The sequence below is a fragment of the Geotrypetes seraphini genome, chromosome 9 (genome assembly GCF_902459505.1).
Source record: "Geotrypetes seraphini chromosome 9, aGeoSer1.1, whole genome shotgun sequence".
NCBI classification, from domain to species: Eukaryota; Metazoa; Chordata; class Amphibia; order Gymnophiona; family Dermophiidae; genus Geotrypetes; species Geotrypetes seraphini.
This window is the reverse complement of record NC_047092.1, coordinates 15,216,062-15,230,789: the sequence shown is the minus strand read 5'-3', so window position 1 is coordinate 15,230,789 and position 14,728 is coordinate 15,216,062. Positions and strand designations below refer to the sequence as shown.

General features: G+C 46.1%; 1 protein-coding gene across 4 annotated transcripts in view; it reads left to right on the top strand.

The window, feature by feature from the left end:
- Positions 1–14,728, top strand: part of MEST — an 89,007-nt gene that overhangs the window by 51,915 nt on the left and 22,364 nt on the right. For all 4 annotated transcript variants that reach the window (XM_033958315.1, XM_033958312.1, XM_033958314.1 and 1 more), the window contains 2 exons: positions 1,646–1,704; positions 13,504–13,544. In XM_033958315.1, coding sequence (XP_033814206.1) covers positions 1,646–1,704; positions 13,504–13,544 — 100 coding nt within the window. The remainder of the gene's footprint in view (positions 1–1,645; positions 1,705–13,503; positions 13,545–14,728) is intronic.

Below are 14,728 nucleotides of genomic sequence, written 5' to 3'. Positions count from 1 at the left end.
CTACTGTACGCAGAGCGGTCATTCCACTGGTTATAGAGAAGAGAAACTTCCGGCCTCTTTTACAAAGCCGCACGGCAACAGCCCCGAAGCCCTTTAAATCTCTATGGGCTTTGGAGCCCTTAGCACAGCGCAGCCGCTAGCGTAGCTTTGTAAAAGAGGCCGATTGGATCTAATATGAAAATGATGTATACTCCTAAATTTTCTTCGTTGAAAACTTACTAGGGCTGAGTGTATAACACAAAATTTCACTAAAATCCTAATTTTAGGAGCATAAAAAGGAGGAGGTCAGAGAGGTGGATTTAGGGTAAGGCAACGGAGGGGCTCTTTTATAAAGCAGCAGTAGCAAGTCCTGATGCGGCGAATGCAACGCAGCTCATAGGACTGAATGGGTTGTGTCGCTTTTGCTGCTCGGTAGTCACTGCCATAGCTTTGTAAAAGGGGCCCATAGTGCTGAAAAATCAGAGTTAAGTTAGGTTCATAAAATTAGACTCTAGGCAAATGAATGTCAGGCCTATATCTACATGCATAACTCTAAACTTCTAAATTAAGATGAATTTTCAGCTGAAAATAGGGCACAAATTTAAGAGCTCAATTTTTTGGGTTTTTATTTTAATATTGGGCTCTTTAGTTTCAAGCATATACAAAGGCTGGTCCTGGTTTTAAGAAAGGTTTGGATATTTTCCTGGAGGAAAAGTCCATAGCCTGTTATTGAGAGAGACATGGGGGAAGCCACTGCTTGCCCTGGATCGGTAGCATGGAATGTTACTATTCTTTGGGATTCTAGAATCTTGTTACGCTCAGATTCCGGAATCTTGCTATTCTTTGGGATTCTGTGTGCAATGTTGGGACTCTTTGGGATTCTAGAATCTTGTAACTCTTTGGGATTCCGGAATCTTGCTATTCTTTAGGATTCTGTATAGAATCTTGTTACTCTTTGGGATTCTGGAATGTTGCTACTCCTTGGGTTTTGGCCAGGTACTAGTGACCTGGATTGGCCACCGTGAGAATGGGCTACTGGGCTTAATGGACCATTGGTCTGACCCAGTAAGGCTATTCTTATGTTCTTATGTACTATTTTGACACTTTAATCCATTCTTATTAGAGATCCTTCAATCACTTTTCAGAAGTAAGCAACCTTCATCCTCGACCACATATGCAAAGACTGGGGGAGAACAGCAGGATAACTTAGAGGTTGAAGTTGGTGAAACATTTTATTTCACTCCAGAAGTGGGTAGTAATGCAGTCAGGTAGAGGGGTAGCGATTCTGTTTTTCTAGTGAGGAAGCAAAAATCTTTCCCCAAAATCTAGGGAAGAGGGTGGGCATGGGGAAATGATGGGATGAGGGAATGTGGAGATTAGGAGATGAACTGAGTACAGGGCCATCTCATATTATGCTATTATGTGGATATTAGACAGTGTGCGTTCACCATAGGACGCCCACCCATAATCACTTAGGGCTCCTTTTACTAAACTGTGCTAGAGGGCTTAGCGTGCGCTGCATTGAGTTGGCGTTAGTTTTTACATGTAGTGCAGGGGGCAGCACGCGCTAAAAACACTAGCGCACCTTAGTAAAAGGAGCCCTTAATACACATTCTTGTTTCTTTGCGTTCTTTTTAATCTGATTTCACTTCAAATCCCTGTCTAGGTTTGACTACAACAAAACTGGACACATCACAATCAGCAGCCTTTGTTTATCTAATGGAGGTAACTATTTATTTTGCTTTATAAATAATATTGCATGTTGGTCTTGTATAGATATTACCTTTGGCACTCCCTGCTTCAGTCTAAAACCGATTCTAATATTTTCTAAATTCCGACAGGATTCGGATCTTTTCTGATTAAGATTTGAGAGGACATTTTAATTAATCTGTAATCATGACAGTTGTACTCTCGCTGTCCTGTTTAGTTGGTGTCTGCTGCAGCAAAGGTTTGCCCTGGGTTTGACTGGTTTCAGGGCCAGCAGTAGCTGATTGCAACTCTGTGAATCACTCGCCTGCAGTCATGGCGACAGCCTTGCACTTTTCTGGTACAGGGATCCGCTCATGAGTCGGGTGGATTTATCCCCCTGCTTGCCCTTTGCAAGAGCAGCTGGCTGAGGGTAAAGAGGTGCTGTACTGAAGTTTATCCCAGGACAAGCAGGCAGCATATTCTTGACTGATGGGTGACGGCACCGACGGAGCCCCGGTACGGACAATTTTAGAGTGATTGCACTCTAAGAACTTGGAAAGTTCTAGTAGGCCGCACCGCGCACGCGCGAGTGCCTTCCCGCCCGACAGAGGCGCGCGGTCCCCAGTTTCTTAGTTTCCGCGGAGCTAAGAAGACGCACTTTCAACGGCTGTTGAAAACTTTTTTCTCATTCGCCTTCCCGCTCGCGTAAACCTTTTCGGAAATTGTATTTCCCTTTTTTCTTTTTCTTATTTTATTATAAAAAAAAAAGAATTTTCTTTTTTTTTCTTCTTTTTTCGGGTTTGCCCCGGCGGGGCCTGCTGCCACCATCGATTTGGCAGAAGCCGTTTTTACGTTCATGCCCCCCCAACCCGGTTTTAAGAAGTGCCAGCGGTGCGCGAGGCCCATTTCTCTCACTGACCCGCACAACTGGTGCTTACAGTGCCTGGGTCCTGACCATCGGGCGTCCACCTGCACCCGCTGTGCCACTCTAAAAAAGAGAACATTAAAAAACCGACATCCAGCAGCGGTTATTGTTTGGTACCGATATGTCGGATTTGGCTGCACCGGCCCCGACATCGGCCCCGACGCAGTCGGCACCTACCTCGTCGACACCGCGCCAGCGTCGCATCCTCCAGGTAAGCCGGCTAAGAAGCCTTCCCCGCTGGAGCGTCCTCCGGTCTCAGTAGCAGCGAGCCCAGTCTTGCCGACCTCGAGGCGCCCGCGGAAGCGCTCCGCACCGATTGAGGTGAGCCCCTCGACCTCGGGTTCCTCTTCGGAGTGTAGAGCGGCACCGAAAGTACCGCAGAAGAAAAAAGCGGTACCGGTGCCTTCGCTTGGCGAGCGAATTGCCGCCGTCCTGCAGGTGCAGCTCAAGGAGCAATTACAGCAGCTCCTTCCTGCTCTTTTGCAACCGAGCCTTCCAGTCCCGGTCCGGTCTGAGCCACCGGTACCGGCAGTGGAGCAACTTCTTTTATCTGCATCCACTCTGTCGGTACCGGTACATTCGGCTTCGTCGGTATCCATGCTGATCTTAGCGCCGGAACCGAGGTCCTTACACCAGGCTGTCCAAACTTCGGCACCGGCTCAACCCATAACATCTCCCGGTACCGTTTCCCAGAGGTCGGGTAAGTCGATACATAAAACTCGACACCTGGAACCCTCCACACCGGAGTCCCGAGACCGCAGCTTTCAAGTAAGGGATCCTGATCTGTGGGGTGACTCCGAAGAGCCTCTTCTCTCTGAGGGGGAGTGTTCATTGGCGGACGAGGATCCTTCTGTTTTAGATCCGTCCTCTAAGCCTGATGCAACCTCTTTCACCTCTTTTCTCAAAGAGATGTGTGACTCTCTCTCTATTCCCTTGGAGGCTGAATCCAAAAAATCCAAGGCGTTTCTCGATGCACTGGATTTTGACCAGCCTCCAAGGGAATTTCTAAAGCTGCCTCTCCATGATATATTAAGAGAGACTTTTTACAAAAATCTGGAGACGCCCTTGACCATCCCAGGAGCCCCTCGCAAACTGGACTCCTTATATAAGGTTATACCCATTTCGGGCTTTGACAAACCACAACTCCCTCATGAGTCTCTATTGGTGGAATCCACTTTAAAAAAATCCACGGGAGCTAGTGTGTACGCCTCGGTCCCTCCTGGCAGAGAAGGTAAGGCCATGGATAAGTTTGGCAAGAGGTTATATCAGAACGCGATGCTTGCTAATAGATCAGGGAATTATGTTTTCCATTTTTCATTCTATCTTAAGCATCTCATTCAGACTTTGTCAACTTTTGAAAAGTACCTCCCTGACCGCAAAATAATAATAGTAATAAGTAATAAGAACTGCCATCTCCGGATCAGACCTTCGGTCCATCATGTCCGGCGATCCGCACACGCGGAGGCCCTGCCAGGTGTACACCTGGCGTAATTTATAGTCCACCATATCTTTATATGCCTCTCTTAAGGAGATATGCATCTAGTTTGCTCTTGAAGCCTAGGACGGTCGATTCCGCAATAATCTCCTCTGGGAGGGCATTCCAGGTGTCAACCACTCTCTGAGTGAAGCAGAACTTCCTGACATTAGTCCTGAACCTGTCCCCCCTTAGCTTCATTACATGTCCTCTAGTCCGTGTCAATTTGGACAGTGTAAATAATCTTCTCTGCTCTATTTTGTCGATTCCTTTCAGTATTTTGAAGGTCTCGATCATATCCCCACGCAGTCTCCCCACGCAGTCTCGATCATATCCCCACGCCAAACTTCTTCATCACTCTTACAACTTCGTAAGTTCATGGTCAGGTCGATCTATGACACCTTTGAGCTGACCTCTAGAGTCACGGCTATGTCGGTAGCCATGCGTCGACTGGCATGGCTCAGAGTGTCAGAACTTGATGTCAATCATCAAGATCGACTGGCTAATGCACCTTGCCTGGGGGATGAGCTGTTTGGAGAATCCATGGACTCCACTACCCAAAAACTCTCAGCTCATGAGACTAGGTGGGATACTCTCCTCAAAACAAAAAAGAAGACCCCACCTACCAGACCTTTTCGGCAGCAATTGGCCTACCAACGCCGATTTGTGGCTCGTCCCTTGCCACCGGCCACTCAACAGCCCTGGCGTCAGCGGCAACAACAGAGGCAAAACCCTAGACCAGCACAACAGCAACAACAGGTGAAGCCTCCTCCTCCACAAAAATCCTCACAACCCTTTTGACTTGGTTCTCCAGGACATAGCCAGTATTCTACCATCTGCCCATCTTCCGCAACCCATAGGAGGACGCCTTGCTCATTACATAAGCCGTTGGGAAAATGTCACCTCGGATCAGTGGGTCCTCAACATCATCCGCCACGGCTACTCTCTCAACTTTCAGACTCTGCCTACCCAAAGTCTACCAAAAGAGTCTGCTTTGAACACTCCTCAGTCTTCCCTCCTTCTTCAAGAGGTTCAATCCCTCCTCCTTCTGAACGCCATAGAGGAGGTTCCTCTAGATCAGCAGGGTCAGGGATTCTACTCTCGTTATTTTCTAGTCCCCAAAAAAACAGGAGATCTCAGACCCATCCTAGATCTTCGCGATCTCAACAAATGCTTGGTCAAAGAGAAATTCAGAATGCTTTCTCTGGCCACTCTTTACCCTCTTCTCAATCAGGGCGACTGGCTATGCTCCCTCGATCTCAAAGAGGCATATACTCACATACCAGTCAATCTGGCCTCCAGACAGTACCTCCGTTTCATGATTCATCATTGTCATTACCAATACAAGGTGCTGCCCTTCGGTCTTGCCTCCTCTCCAAGAGTGTTCACCAAATGTCTGATTGTGGTTGCTGCCTTTCTACGCTCTCACCACCTTCCTTCCTTTCCTTACCTGGTTAATCAAGGCCAATTCATCTCAGACTGTACTCCTGGCCACCAACCAAACCATCCTGTTTCTCCAACTTCTGGGGTTCGAGATCAATCTACCCAAATCTCATATCATCCCCACTCAGAGACTTCAATTCATTGGAGCGGTACTGGACACAGTCCTCATGAGAGCGTTCCTGCCGTCCAACCGTCTTCAAACTCTTCAGTCTCTATGTCAGCAGGTACTTCCACAACGTTCCATCTCTGCCAAGCACATGATGATACTCTTGGGTCACATGGCCTCCACAGTTCATGTCTCACCCTTCGCACTTCTTCACCTGCGCACTCCTTTGGACCCTAGCTACCCAGTGGTCCCAAGCAACGGATCCCTGCTCTCGACACATATCTGTGACATCGTCTCTTCGTCAGTCTCTACAATGGTGGTTGATATCCTCAAATCTCTCCAGAGGTCTTCTGTTCCATCTACCTCCCCATCACCTAGTCATCACCACCGACGCCTCCCCTTACGCCTGGGGAGCTCATTTGAACGAGTTCCAAACTCAAGGTCTTTGGACAGCCCAGGAAATGAAACATCACATCAATTTCCTGGAACTCAGAGCGATGTTTTATGCCCTCAAGGCCTTCCAACATCTTCTCTTTCCTCAAGTCCTCCTGCTGTGCACAGACAATCAAGTTGCGATGTACTACATCAACAAGCAGGGTGGGACAGGCTCTCGCCTCTTGTGCCAGAAGATTTGGGCTTGGGCCACAGATCACCAATTATTCCTGAAAGCTGTCTACATTCAGGGAGAACAGAATTCCTTAGCGGACAAACTCAGCAGAATTCTCCAGCCCCACGAGTGGACTCTCGATCCTTTAACTCTACAGTCCATCTTCACTCAGTGGGGCACTCCTCAGATAGACCTATTTGCAGCTCCTCACAATCACCAGCTGCCCCTCTTCTGCTCCAGACTCTACTCTCCTCACCGTCTGGCACCCGATGCATTTCTCCTGGATTGGTCCAATCTGTTCCTGTATGCTTTCCCTCCGCTACCTCTCATGTTGCGAACCTTGTTCAAGCTCAAGAGGGAACAGGCCACCATGATTCTCATCGCTCCACGATGGCCCAGGCAACATTGGTTCTCCCTTCTACTTCAACTCAGTTCCAGGGAGCCTATTCTTCTTCCATTGTTTCCTTCTCTGCTTACACAGCATCAGGAGACCCTTCTGCATCCCAACCTCCAGTCTCTGCACCTGACAGCTTGGTATCTCTCGGGCTAACTTCGAATGATACTCTGTTATCTCAGCCCGTTCGTTCTATTCTGGATGCCTCCAGGAAACCTGCAACTCTGCAATGTTACCATCAGAAGTGGACACGGTTTTCTTCCTGGTGTCTTCTCCATCATCATAATCCTACGTCCCTTGCAGTGGAGACTTTGTTAGATTACCTTCTTTCTTTGTCTGACTCTGGCCTCAAGTCTACTTCCATCAGAGAAGCTATTGCTGCTTTTCATGAGCCAGTTCATGGGAAACTCCTTTCAACTCATCCCTTGGTTTCCAGATTCATGCGGGGTCTTTTCAATGTGAAACCACCTCTTAAAGCACCCCCTGTAGTCTGGGATCTCAATGTGGTTCTCTCCGCCTTAATGAAGCCTCCGTTTGAACCTTTGGCTACGATTCCTTTCAAGTTTCTCACTTGGAAAGTGGTCTTCCTTATTGCTCTAACCTCTGCCAGGAGGGTCAGTGAGCTACATACACTAGTGGCGGATCCACCTTTTACAGTCTTTCATCATGACAAGGTGGTTCTGCGTATACATCCAAAGTTTCTCCCTAAGGTTGTCTCGGAATTCCATCTCAACCAATCCATTGTTTTGCCTGTCTTCTTTCCGAAACCTCACTCTCATTCTGGAGAACAGGCTCTCCATACTTTGGACTGTAAGCGGGCTTTAGCTTACTATTTAGACCATACTAAGCCCCACAAATCATCTCCTCAACTATTTTTGTCCTTTGATCCAAATAAATTGGGACGTCCTGTTTCTAAACGTACGCTGTCTAATTGGCTTGCAGCGTGCATCTCATTCTGTTATGCTCAGTCCGGACTGACACTGGAAGGTTCTGTCACGGCCCATAGAGTTCGAGCTATGGCAGCATCTGTAGCTTTCCTCCGTTCAACTCCTATTGAGGAAATCTGCAAAGCTGCTACTTGGTCCTCAGTTCATACTTTTACATCTCATTATTGTCTGGATGCATTCTCCAGACGGGATGGACACTTCGGCCAATCTGTTTTGCAATATTTGTTTTCCTAATGGCCAACCTTCCCTCCATCCCTCTTTTTGTTAGCTTGGAGGTCACCCATCAGTCAAGAATATGCTGCCTGCTTGTCCTGGGATAAAGCACAGTTACTTACCGTAACAGGTGTTATCCAGGGACAGCAGGCAGATATTCTTGCGTCCCACCCACCTCCCCGGGTTGGCTTCTTAGCTGGCTTATCCTAACTGGGGACCGCGTGCCTCTGTCGGGCGGGAAGGCACTTGCGCGTGCGCGGTGCGGCCTACTAGAACTTTCCAAGTTCTTAGAGTGCAATCACTCTAAAATTGTCCGTACCGGGGCTCCGTCGGTGCCGTCACCCATCAGTCAAGAATATCTGCCTGCTGTCCCTGGATAACACCTGTTACGGTAAGTAACTGTGCTTTACTGCTCGCTTAGCCAAAGCAAGTGTCCTCGGGGAAATTGCCCCCCTTGCTACTAGGCAGCCTAACTTGAAGGGAGGGGATCATGAAGGCCCATGAAAGGGGAGGTAAATGCCCGTCCTCCAAAGATAGCCCAGAAAGGGTAGCGTAGATGCATCCATATTTAAATTAACAAATACATGACATTATTGCTATGCTATAATATGATAACATAAATGAATCTAAATTTAAGATTGTACATCGTCATCAATCTAACTAAAATTTTATTCCAGTTAAAATAATTTTTAAAATCTGAAACTAAAATACTAACAATTAATCTAAATACTGCCATGAACTCGCGGCAGCCAATCAGCTAGCAGCTCTGCATGGGCAGGAGTGAAGGAAGGTCGCTCCTACTGCGGTTCACAGCTGGACCAACAGGAATACCAGGAGGGAGGTAAAAATTCCTAGAATTGGCTGGGACAGGAGGTGGGAGGGATTCCTTCTGTCCCGGCCACCGCTGGACCACCAGGTCTCACAGCAGTCATCAGGCAGGAGGGGGGACAGGGCACAGAACCTGGGAGGGAGGGGTGGGTGGGCTGGGTGCAAAGCCTGGCAGAGCAGCAAGGGAGGGGGAACAGGGTTCAGAGCCCCCCCCTTCCTGATTTATATTCGAGTCAACCTTTTTTTTTTTTTTTTTTTTGCGGGGGGGAGGTTACCTCAGTTTATATTTGAGTATATACGGTAATTGTAAATCTGGGAATAAGGTTTCTAAATCTCTTGCAGTGTTAATAATGCTGTTTATTTTGTTAAACCTTTTATATCCTTCTGCCTAGAGGCAGATGGAGACTTTATGTAAGGATTTTAACATTGGTCTCTGTTCACTGAGCACCCTAGTTTGTTTTTTATTTAGAATAAAAATTCAAGAACGTTTTCTCTGAGGGAGAATTCACCTTGTATCCTGCTTCCATTGACCCTGAACTTTTCAATCCTCTTGTTGCTGAAACTAAAATGTTGAAAATGAAGTAGAAACTTTTATTAATCATGACTGGAGTCGCTATTCAACATATTACCAACAACTGGAAGGATTGTAGTAGACTTAATTTCAACTTTTGGTGGAACTCATTATGTTACATGTTTAAAATGGAAAGATCATTAGCTGTACAAAATGGAAATTATAAGACTTTTATTAAAATTTGGGAGCCATTGACATCTTTTTGTGATGTTTAAACACCAGTTTTTCTATTAAATAATAGAGAGGGGGAAGGGTTCTTTATTATATTGCTCATTTTAATAATAATGGGAAGTGGGATGGGATATGGGTTTATATATACAATTTATGTTTTTCTTGATAGATTTACAAATGATGTTTTCAATATTATTTATGGTCATATTTGTACACTTGTTAAAAGATTGAAAATGAATAAAGAATATTAAAAAAAAAAAGAAAATGAAGTAGAGATCTTTTAAGACCACAACATTAATAGCTATGTAGTTCATGTATTCAGTTGTAAATATAAAGATAGATATGTGGGACAGATAGGTAAGAAATGAAAGCACTGAACAATCGGGGGAAATAATAGAAAGCATTCAGTGACAATATACTCTGATGTTCATAATGGGCCTCTCAGAGGCGTTTGAAAAGATTTGGATCAATAGTAGAGGAGGAGATGGGTCAAATTATGCCCCACAGAGAGAAACTTACTAAATTTCTTCTTTAAAGACAGTGAGAGGGAACATAGGCCATAATGGATGTAGGTCATTATGAGGGTCCACATAACTGCAGAGTACACAGGTACTTCTCACCCAAAATGGACAGTCGGGGACGTACCACCAGTTGTATGATTCCGTCTTGGAACATAATACCATGAAAACCAGTGGCGTAGTAAGGGTAGGAGGTGCCCCCTCCCTTCTTCTTCCATACCATGCCCTCCCTTTCCACCTTGGACCTCTTTAAATCTTTGCCAGCGTGAGCAGTTGCTCCAGCCTGCTACTCGCGCCGGCGTTGGCTTTCCCTCTGATGTCACTTCCTGGCCTGACCTGGAAGTGATTTCAGAGGGAGCCAGGCCGGAGCTAGCAGTTGGCAGAGTAGTTGCTTGTGTTGGCGAAGATTTTAAAGAGGTACTGGGGGGGGGGGGGCATGGAGAAGTGCCGGTGGTGATCGACGGATCTAAGTGCATGCAACGGTGCATATGGTAGTAACAGGTTATTTATAATTTCTTCTACCAGAATCTCCCCAACCCCGAGATGTCCTGTCTGTCCAAATTAGATTGTAAGCTCTTCTGAGCAGGGACCGTCTATAGACTATTAAATGTATAGCACTGTGTACACCTTTCAGCGCTATAGAAATGATAAATAGTAGTATTAGTAGGAAAAGTCCATAGTTTGCTATTGAGACGGACAGGAGGGAAGCCACTGCTTGCACTGGATTGTTAGCATGGAATGTTCCTACTCTTTGGGATTCTAGAATCCTGTTACTCTCTGGGATTCCGGAATCTTTTCCTTTTCTTTGGGATTCTGTATGGAATGTTGCTACTGTTTGGGTTTTTGCCTTGTGACCTGGATTGACCACGTGAAGACGGGCTACTGGGCTGGATGGACCTTTGGTCTGACCCAGTATGGCTGTTCTTATGCTCTTATTTTCAAAGAGAGAAAACCTAGGCAGTTTCTCATTGAAGATTTGTGGACATTGGAAGCACTTTACAAAAAGCAACAGATTTTGCCCCTGTTTTGTGCAGGTAGCCAAGAGGGGGAAATAATGGACCCATTTGAGAAATATCATGTGTTTGTGTGTGTATATAAAAATAGCCCAATGTTGTTTATGACGTTGTCTATGTAATATACCCCATCAATCCACAACGGCATATAATAAACTTCAAAGTGCCTACTTTCTAATCAATCTTTTTTTTTCAGATAATACATTTCTAAGTACCTCTATGGTCTTCAGTTCCAGCCAACCACCAGCCAAATTATTTGAAGGCTTGTTTCTCTTTCTGGCTTTTACTCATCATCAGACCTTGGTTTTTTTTTAAGTGCTTGTGCTTTTGTGCAAATCAATAAGCTTTTCTTATACAACTTTAGACTTGTGTACTTAGCTTTAGCTATTTCTTCATTTTTTATTTTGGACCTCGGGAAGGACCTTAAGGTTCAACAAGTTTCGCCCGAAGGCTTTTTCAAGAACAGGTCCCCCCTTTTGTTTTGCTCCATAGCATCCCGACGTGTGTTCTTCTATGCAAAACTTGTTGAACCTTAAAGTCCTTCCCGAGGTTCAAAAAAAAGAATGAAGAAATAGCTAAAGCTAAGTACATAAGTTTTTAAAGTTGTATAAGAAAAGCTTATTGATTTGCACAAAACATAGAATATAGAGCACAAGCACTTAAAAAAACTAAGGTCTGATGATGAATAAAAGCCAGAAAGAGAAACAAGCCTTCAAATAATTTGGCTAGTGGTTGGCTGGAACTGAAGACCATAGAGGTACTTAGAAATGTATTATCTGAAGAAAAAAGATTGATTAGAAAGTAGGCACTTTGAAGTTTATTATATGCCGTTGTGGATTGATGGGGTGTGTGTGTATATGCACAATTTTTTTCCTCTGCTGACTTAAACCATTCCCCTATGAATATCTCTTAACATGGCTAAAATCTTAAGAAATCATTTTACCCAGTTAAACAAAAATTGTCATCTTCACGGGGCTTTTGTTTTGGATTGCTTAAAAGAAAAATAGCGTGGGCCTAATATTCAGCTGGGGGCAGTCAGCATTTTACTTACCGCTGTTGGCAATGCCTCTAGAAATCTAGGGCTCCTTTTATCAAGCCGCGCTAGCGGGATTAACGCGCGTGACTTTTCATTATGCGTTAACCCCTGCGCTGTCCAAAAACTACCACCTGCTCAAGAGGAGGCGGTAGCGGCTAGCGCGGCCGGCGGTTTAGCGTGCACTCTTACGTGCGTTAAACTGCTAGCGCGGCTTGATAAAAGGAGCCCTTAATGCCGGGCCATCAGTGGCGTAGTGAGGCTGAGTGATGCCCCCCCCCTCCCTGCTCTTTCCTGACCCTCTCTGCTGCGTAAGCGTCCTCCCTTCCTTCCTCCATACCTCTTCAGTTTTCCCGGTGCGAGCAGCACCGCAAACCTGTCGCCCGCGTCGTATCGACTCTCCCTCCAATGTCACTTCCTTGGCACGGGACCCAGAGAGCCGACATCGATGCGGGCAGCAAGTTTGTGATGCTGCTTGTGCTGGTAGAATTAAAGGGGGGGGGCAGGAAGGAGAGGACAGCGCCCGGGGTGGATTGCCCCCCCTCCTACTACGCTACTGCAGGCCATGTCCAAGCTCTTGTTGATTTTCCAGATATATTGGGGCAGCGAAAACATAACTGCTCCTCAGTGATATTCAGCACTTAACTAGCTGTCATGAACCACATAAGGATAGGATTGACTGGCTTTTATGTGGTCCTATTTATATAGTTACATTGGTCATTTAAGTGCTGATTCTGCCCCCCCCCCCCCCCCCCCGAATGCCTCCAAAATAGCTGGTTTGGGTACTTAGGGCTGGATTCTCGACAGGACACCCAAAGTTAGGTGGCAGTAGACGACCTACCATTGCCTAACTTAAGAATCTCGTGGCCCTAAAAGCCCACTTAAAAGGAAATTAAGAGAGGAGGCATGGCGTCTTACTTTCACCACCCTGCATTGGTATCACAGCTAAGTAGGTGCTTTCCGGTGCGTAAGGCTGCAGTAGGCATGGCCATGCTGGAAGTGGTCAAAATATTATAGTAATCACAATTGTATAACTCACTCTATTAATCTGTTCATTTTAGTAGGCGTTTTGTATTTATCATGACCTCCTTTCCTTGTTCTGTTTTATTTATTTTCCCTAATTTGTTATACTTTATTACATTTTAGGGGAAAAGGGCCTCAGAGTTTTGAGCCATTAACCCATACAGGTCACAAAAGACGATAAATTCACCCAACTTGTAATTCAATCATAGGCAGAAAAACCCCTTAATTACTTTTTTTTCTTTCTTTAAATTATTTTCACCATACACTTCTCCCTCGTTATTCGCGGGGGATAGGGTTAGAGCCGGACCGCGAATGGCGAAAAAACGCGAATATCCGGCTCTGACCCACCCCCGCCTCCCTTCCGCCTTCCTCTGGCATCCCGGCCTTACCTGGTGGTCTAGCTGGTTTTCGGGGCAGGAGCGATCTTCCTACGCTCCTGCCCCGTGCAGATAGCCATTAGGAAATGGCTGTGGGGAGTTCCCGCAGTCTCTGGGTTATGAGTGAAGTGCAGAAATGTTTACAGATGTAGACTGTGTCTTAAAACTAATTTAGTTTTTGAATTGCTTTAGGTATTTTCCCCGAGACGACACATCCCAGGTTTCTTCAGAAGGTATGCTGCTGGCCACTTGATTTTGAATCACAGGATTTAATTTTGCTGAATCAGATGAATAGGGAGCCAGGACCCATAGCTTTACATGTTACTGGATTAATGTACAAGATGCAGTTTTGGTGCAATGTGTCTGGGATTCCTGACTATAGGTAACATCCCCAAATTGCGAGTTGTGTTGCAGAAGGATGAAATCTACATTTTTCAACTCTGCCTCCTTCTCCAGTAGCCATAGTGCCCCCTTCAGCTTATCCTTCTGTAAATGAGTTGACAAGGTGGTGTTCTGATCTGCTATGATTGCCGGTGCATTCGGATCGTCTGCTGTGAGGTCCATTTCCCATGAAGAACCCGGAACACTATGGCCTTGCGGCATGGCTCTTGAGCGTGCAGCACTAGCGCAGAAAGGTTACTCGGAAGTGGTCATAGTGACCCTCCTTAGAGCCAAGAGACTAACAGTGATTGCGGTCTATACGAAGACCTGGAAGTCGTTTCTACATTAGTGTGCGAAGGACAAGGTGGAGCCATTAAAAAGCCACGGTGGTTTGGGCGTTTCTGCAGGCCGGTCTGGACAAAGGACTGGTAGTGGGATCCCTTAAAGTGCAGGTAGTGGGTTTCTCGTGTTTCAGAGCCCGAGTGGAAAAGAGCTCTTTGGCTTCGCATCCTGACAAAGCCAGGTTTTTGAAGGGAGCGCTCAAGTTGTGGCCTGCTGTAAGACAGCTGTTCTCATCGTGGAATCTTAACATTGTTTTGAGGGGGCTCAGTAAGGCTCCTTTCAACCCTTTGCAGGAAGCATCACTGCTGGATCTGACATTGAAGACAGTGTTCCTGGTAGCCATCGTCTCGGCAAGAAGAGTCTCGGAAATTCAGGCACTATCTTGCAGAGAGCCGGTTCTCAGACTTACAGAAGTGGGAGTCTTCCTTCGCACAGTCCCTTCATTTTTGCTGAAGATGGTGTCAGCCTTCCATATCGATCAGGAGGTCAGGTTACCCGTGTTAGAATTGCTAGATGTTCTCCATTATCTTGAAGTGACGAATGAATTTCGTCTCTCGGATCAACTTTTGGTCCTCACCATTGCTGCTAGGCTGGGTAAGCCAGCATATAAGGCAACTATCTAGATGGATTCATAAGGCGATCTCGTCGGTGTACAGTGGCTGTGGGAAATAGCCACCGATTTTCTTGAGAGCAC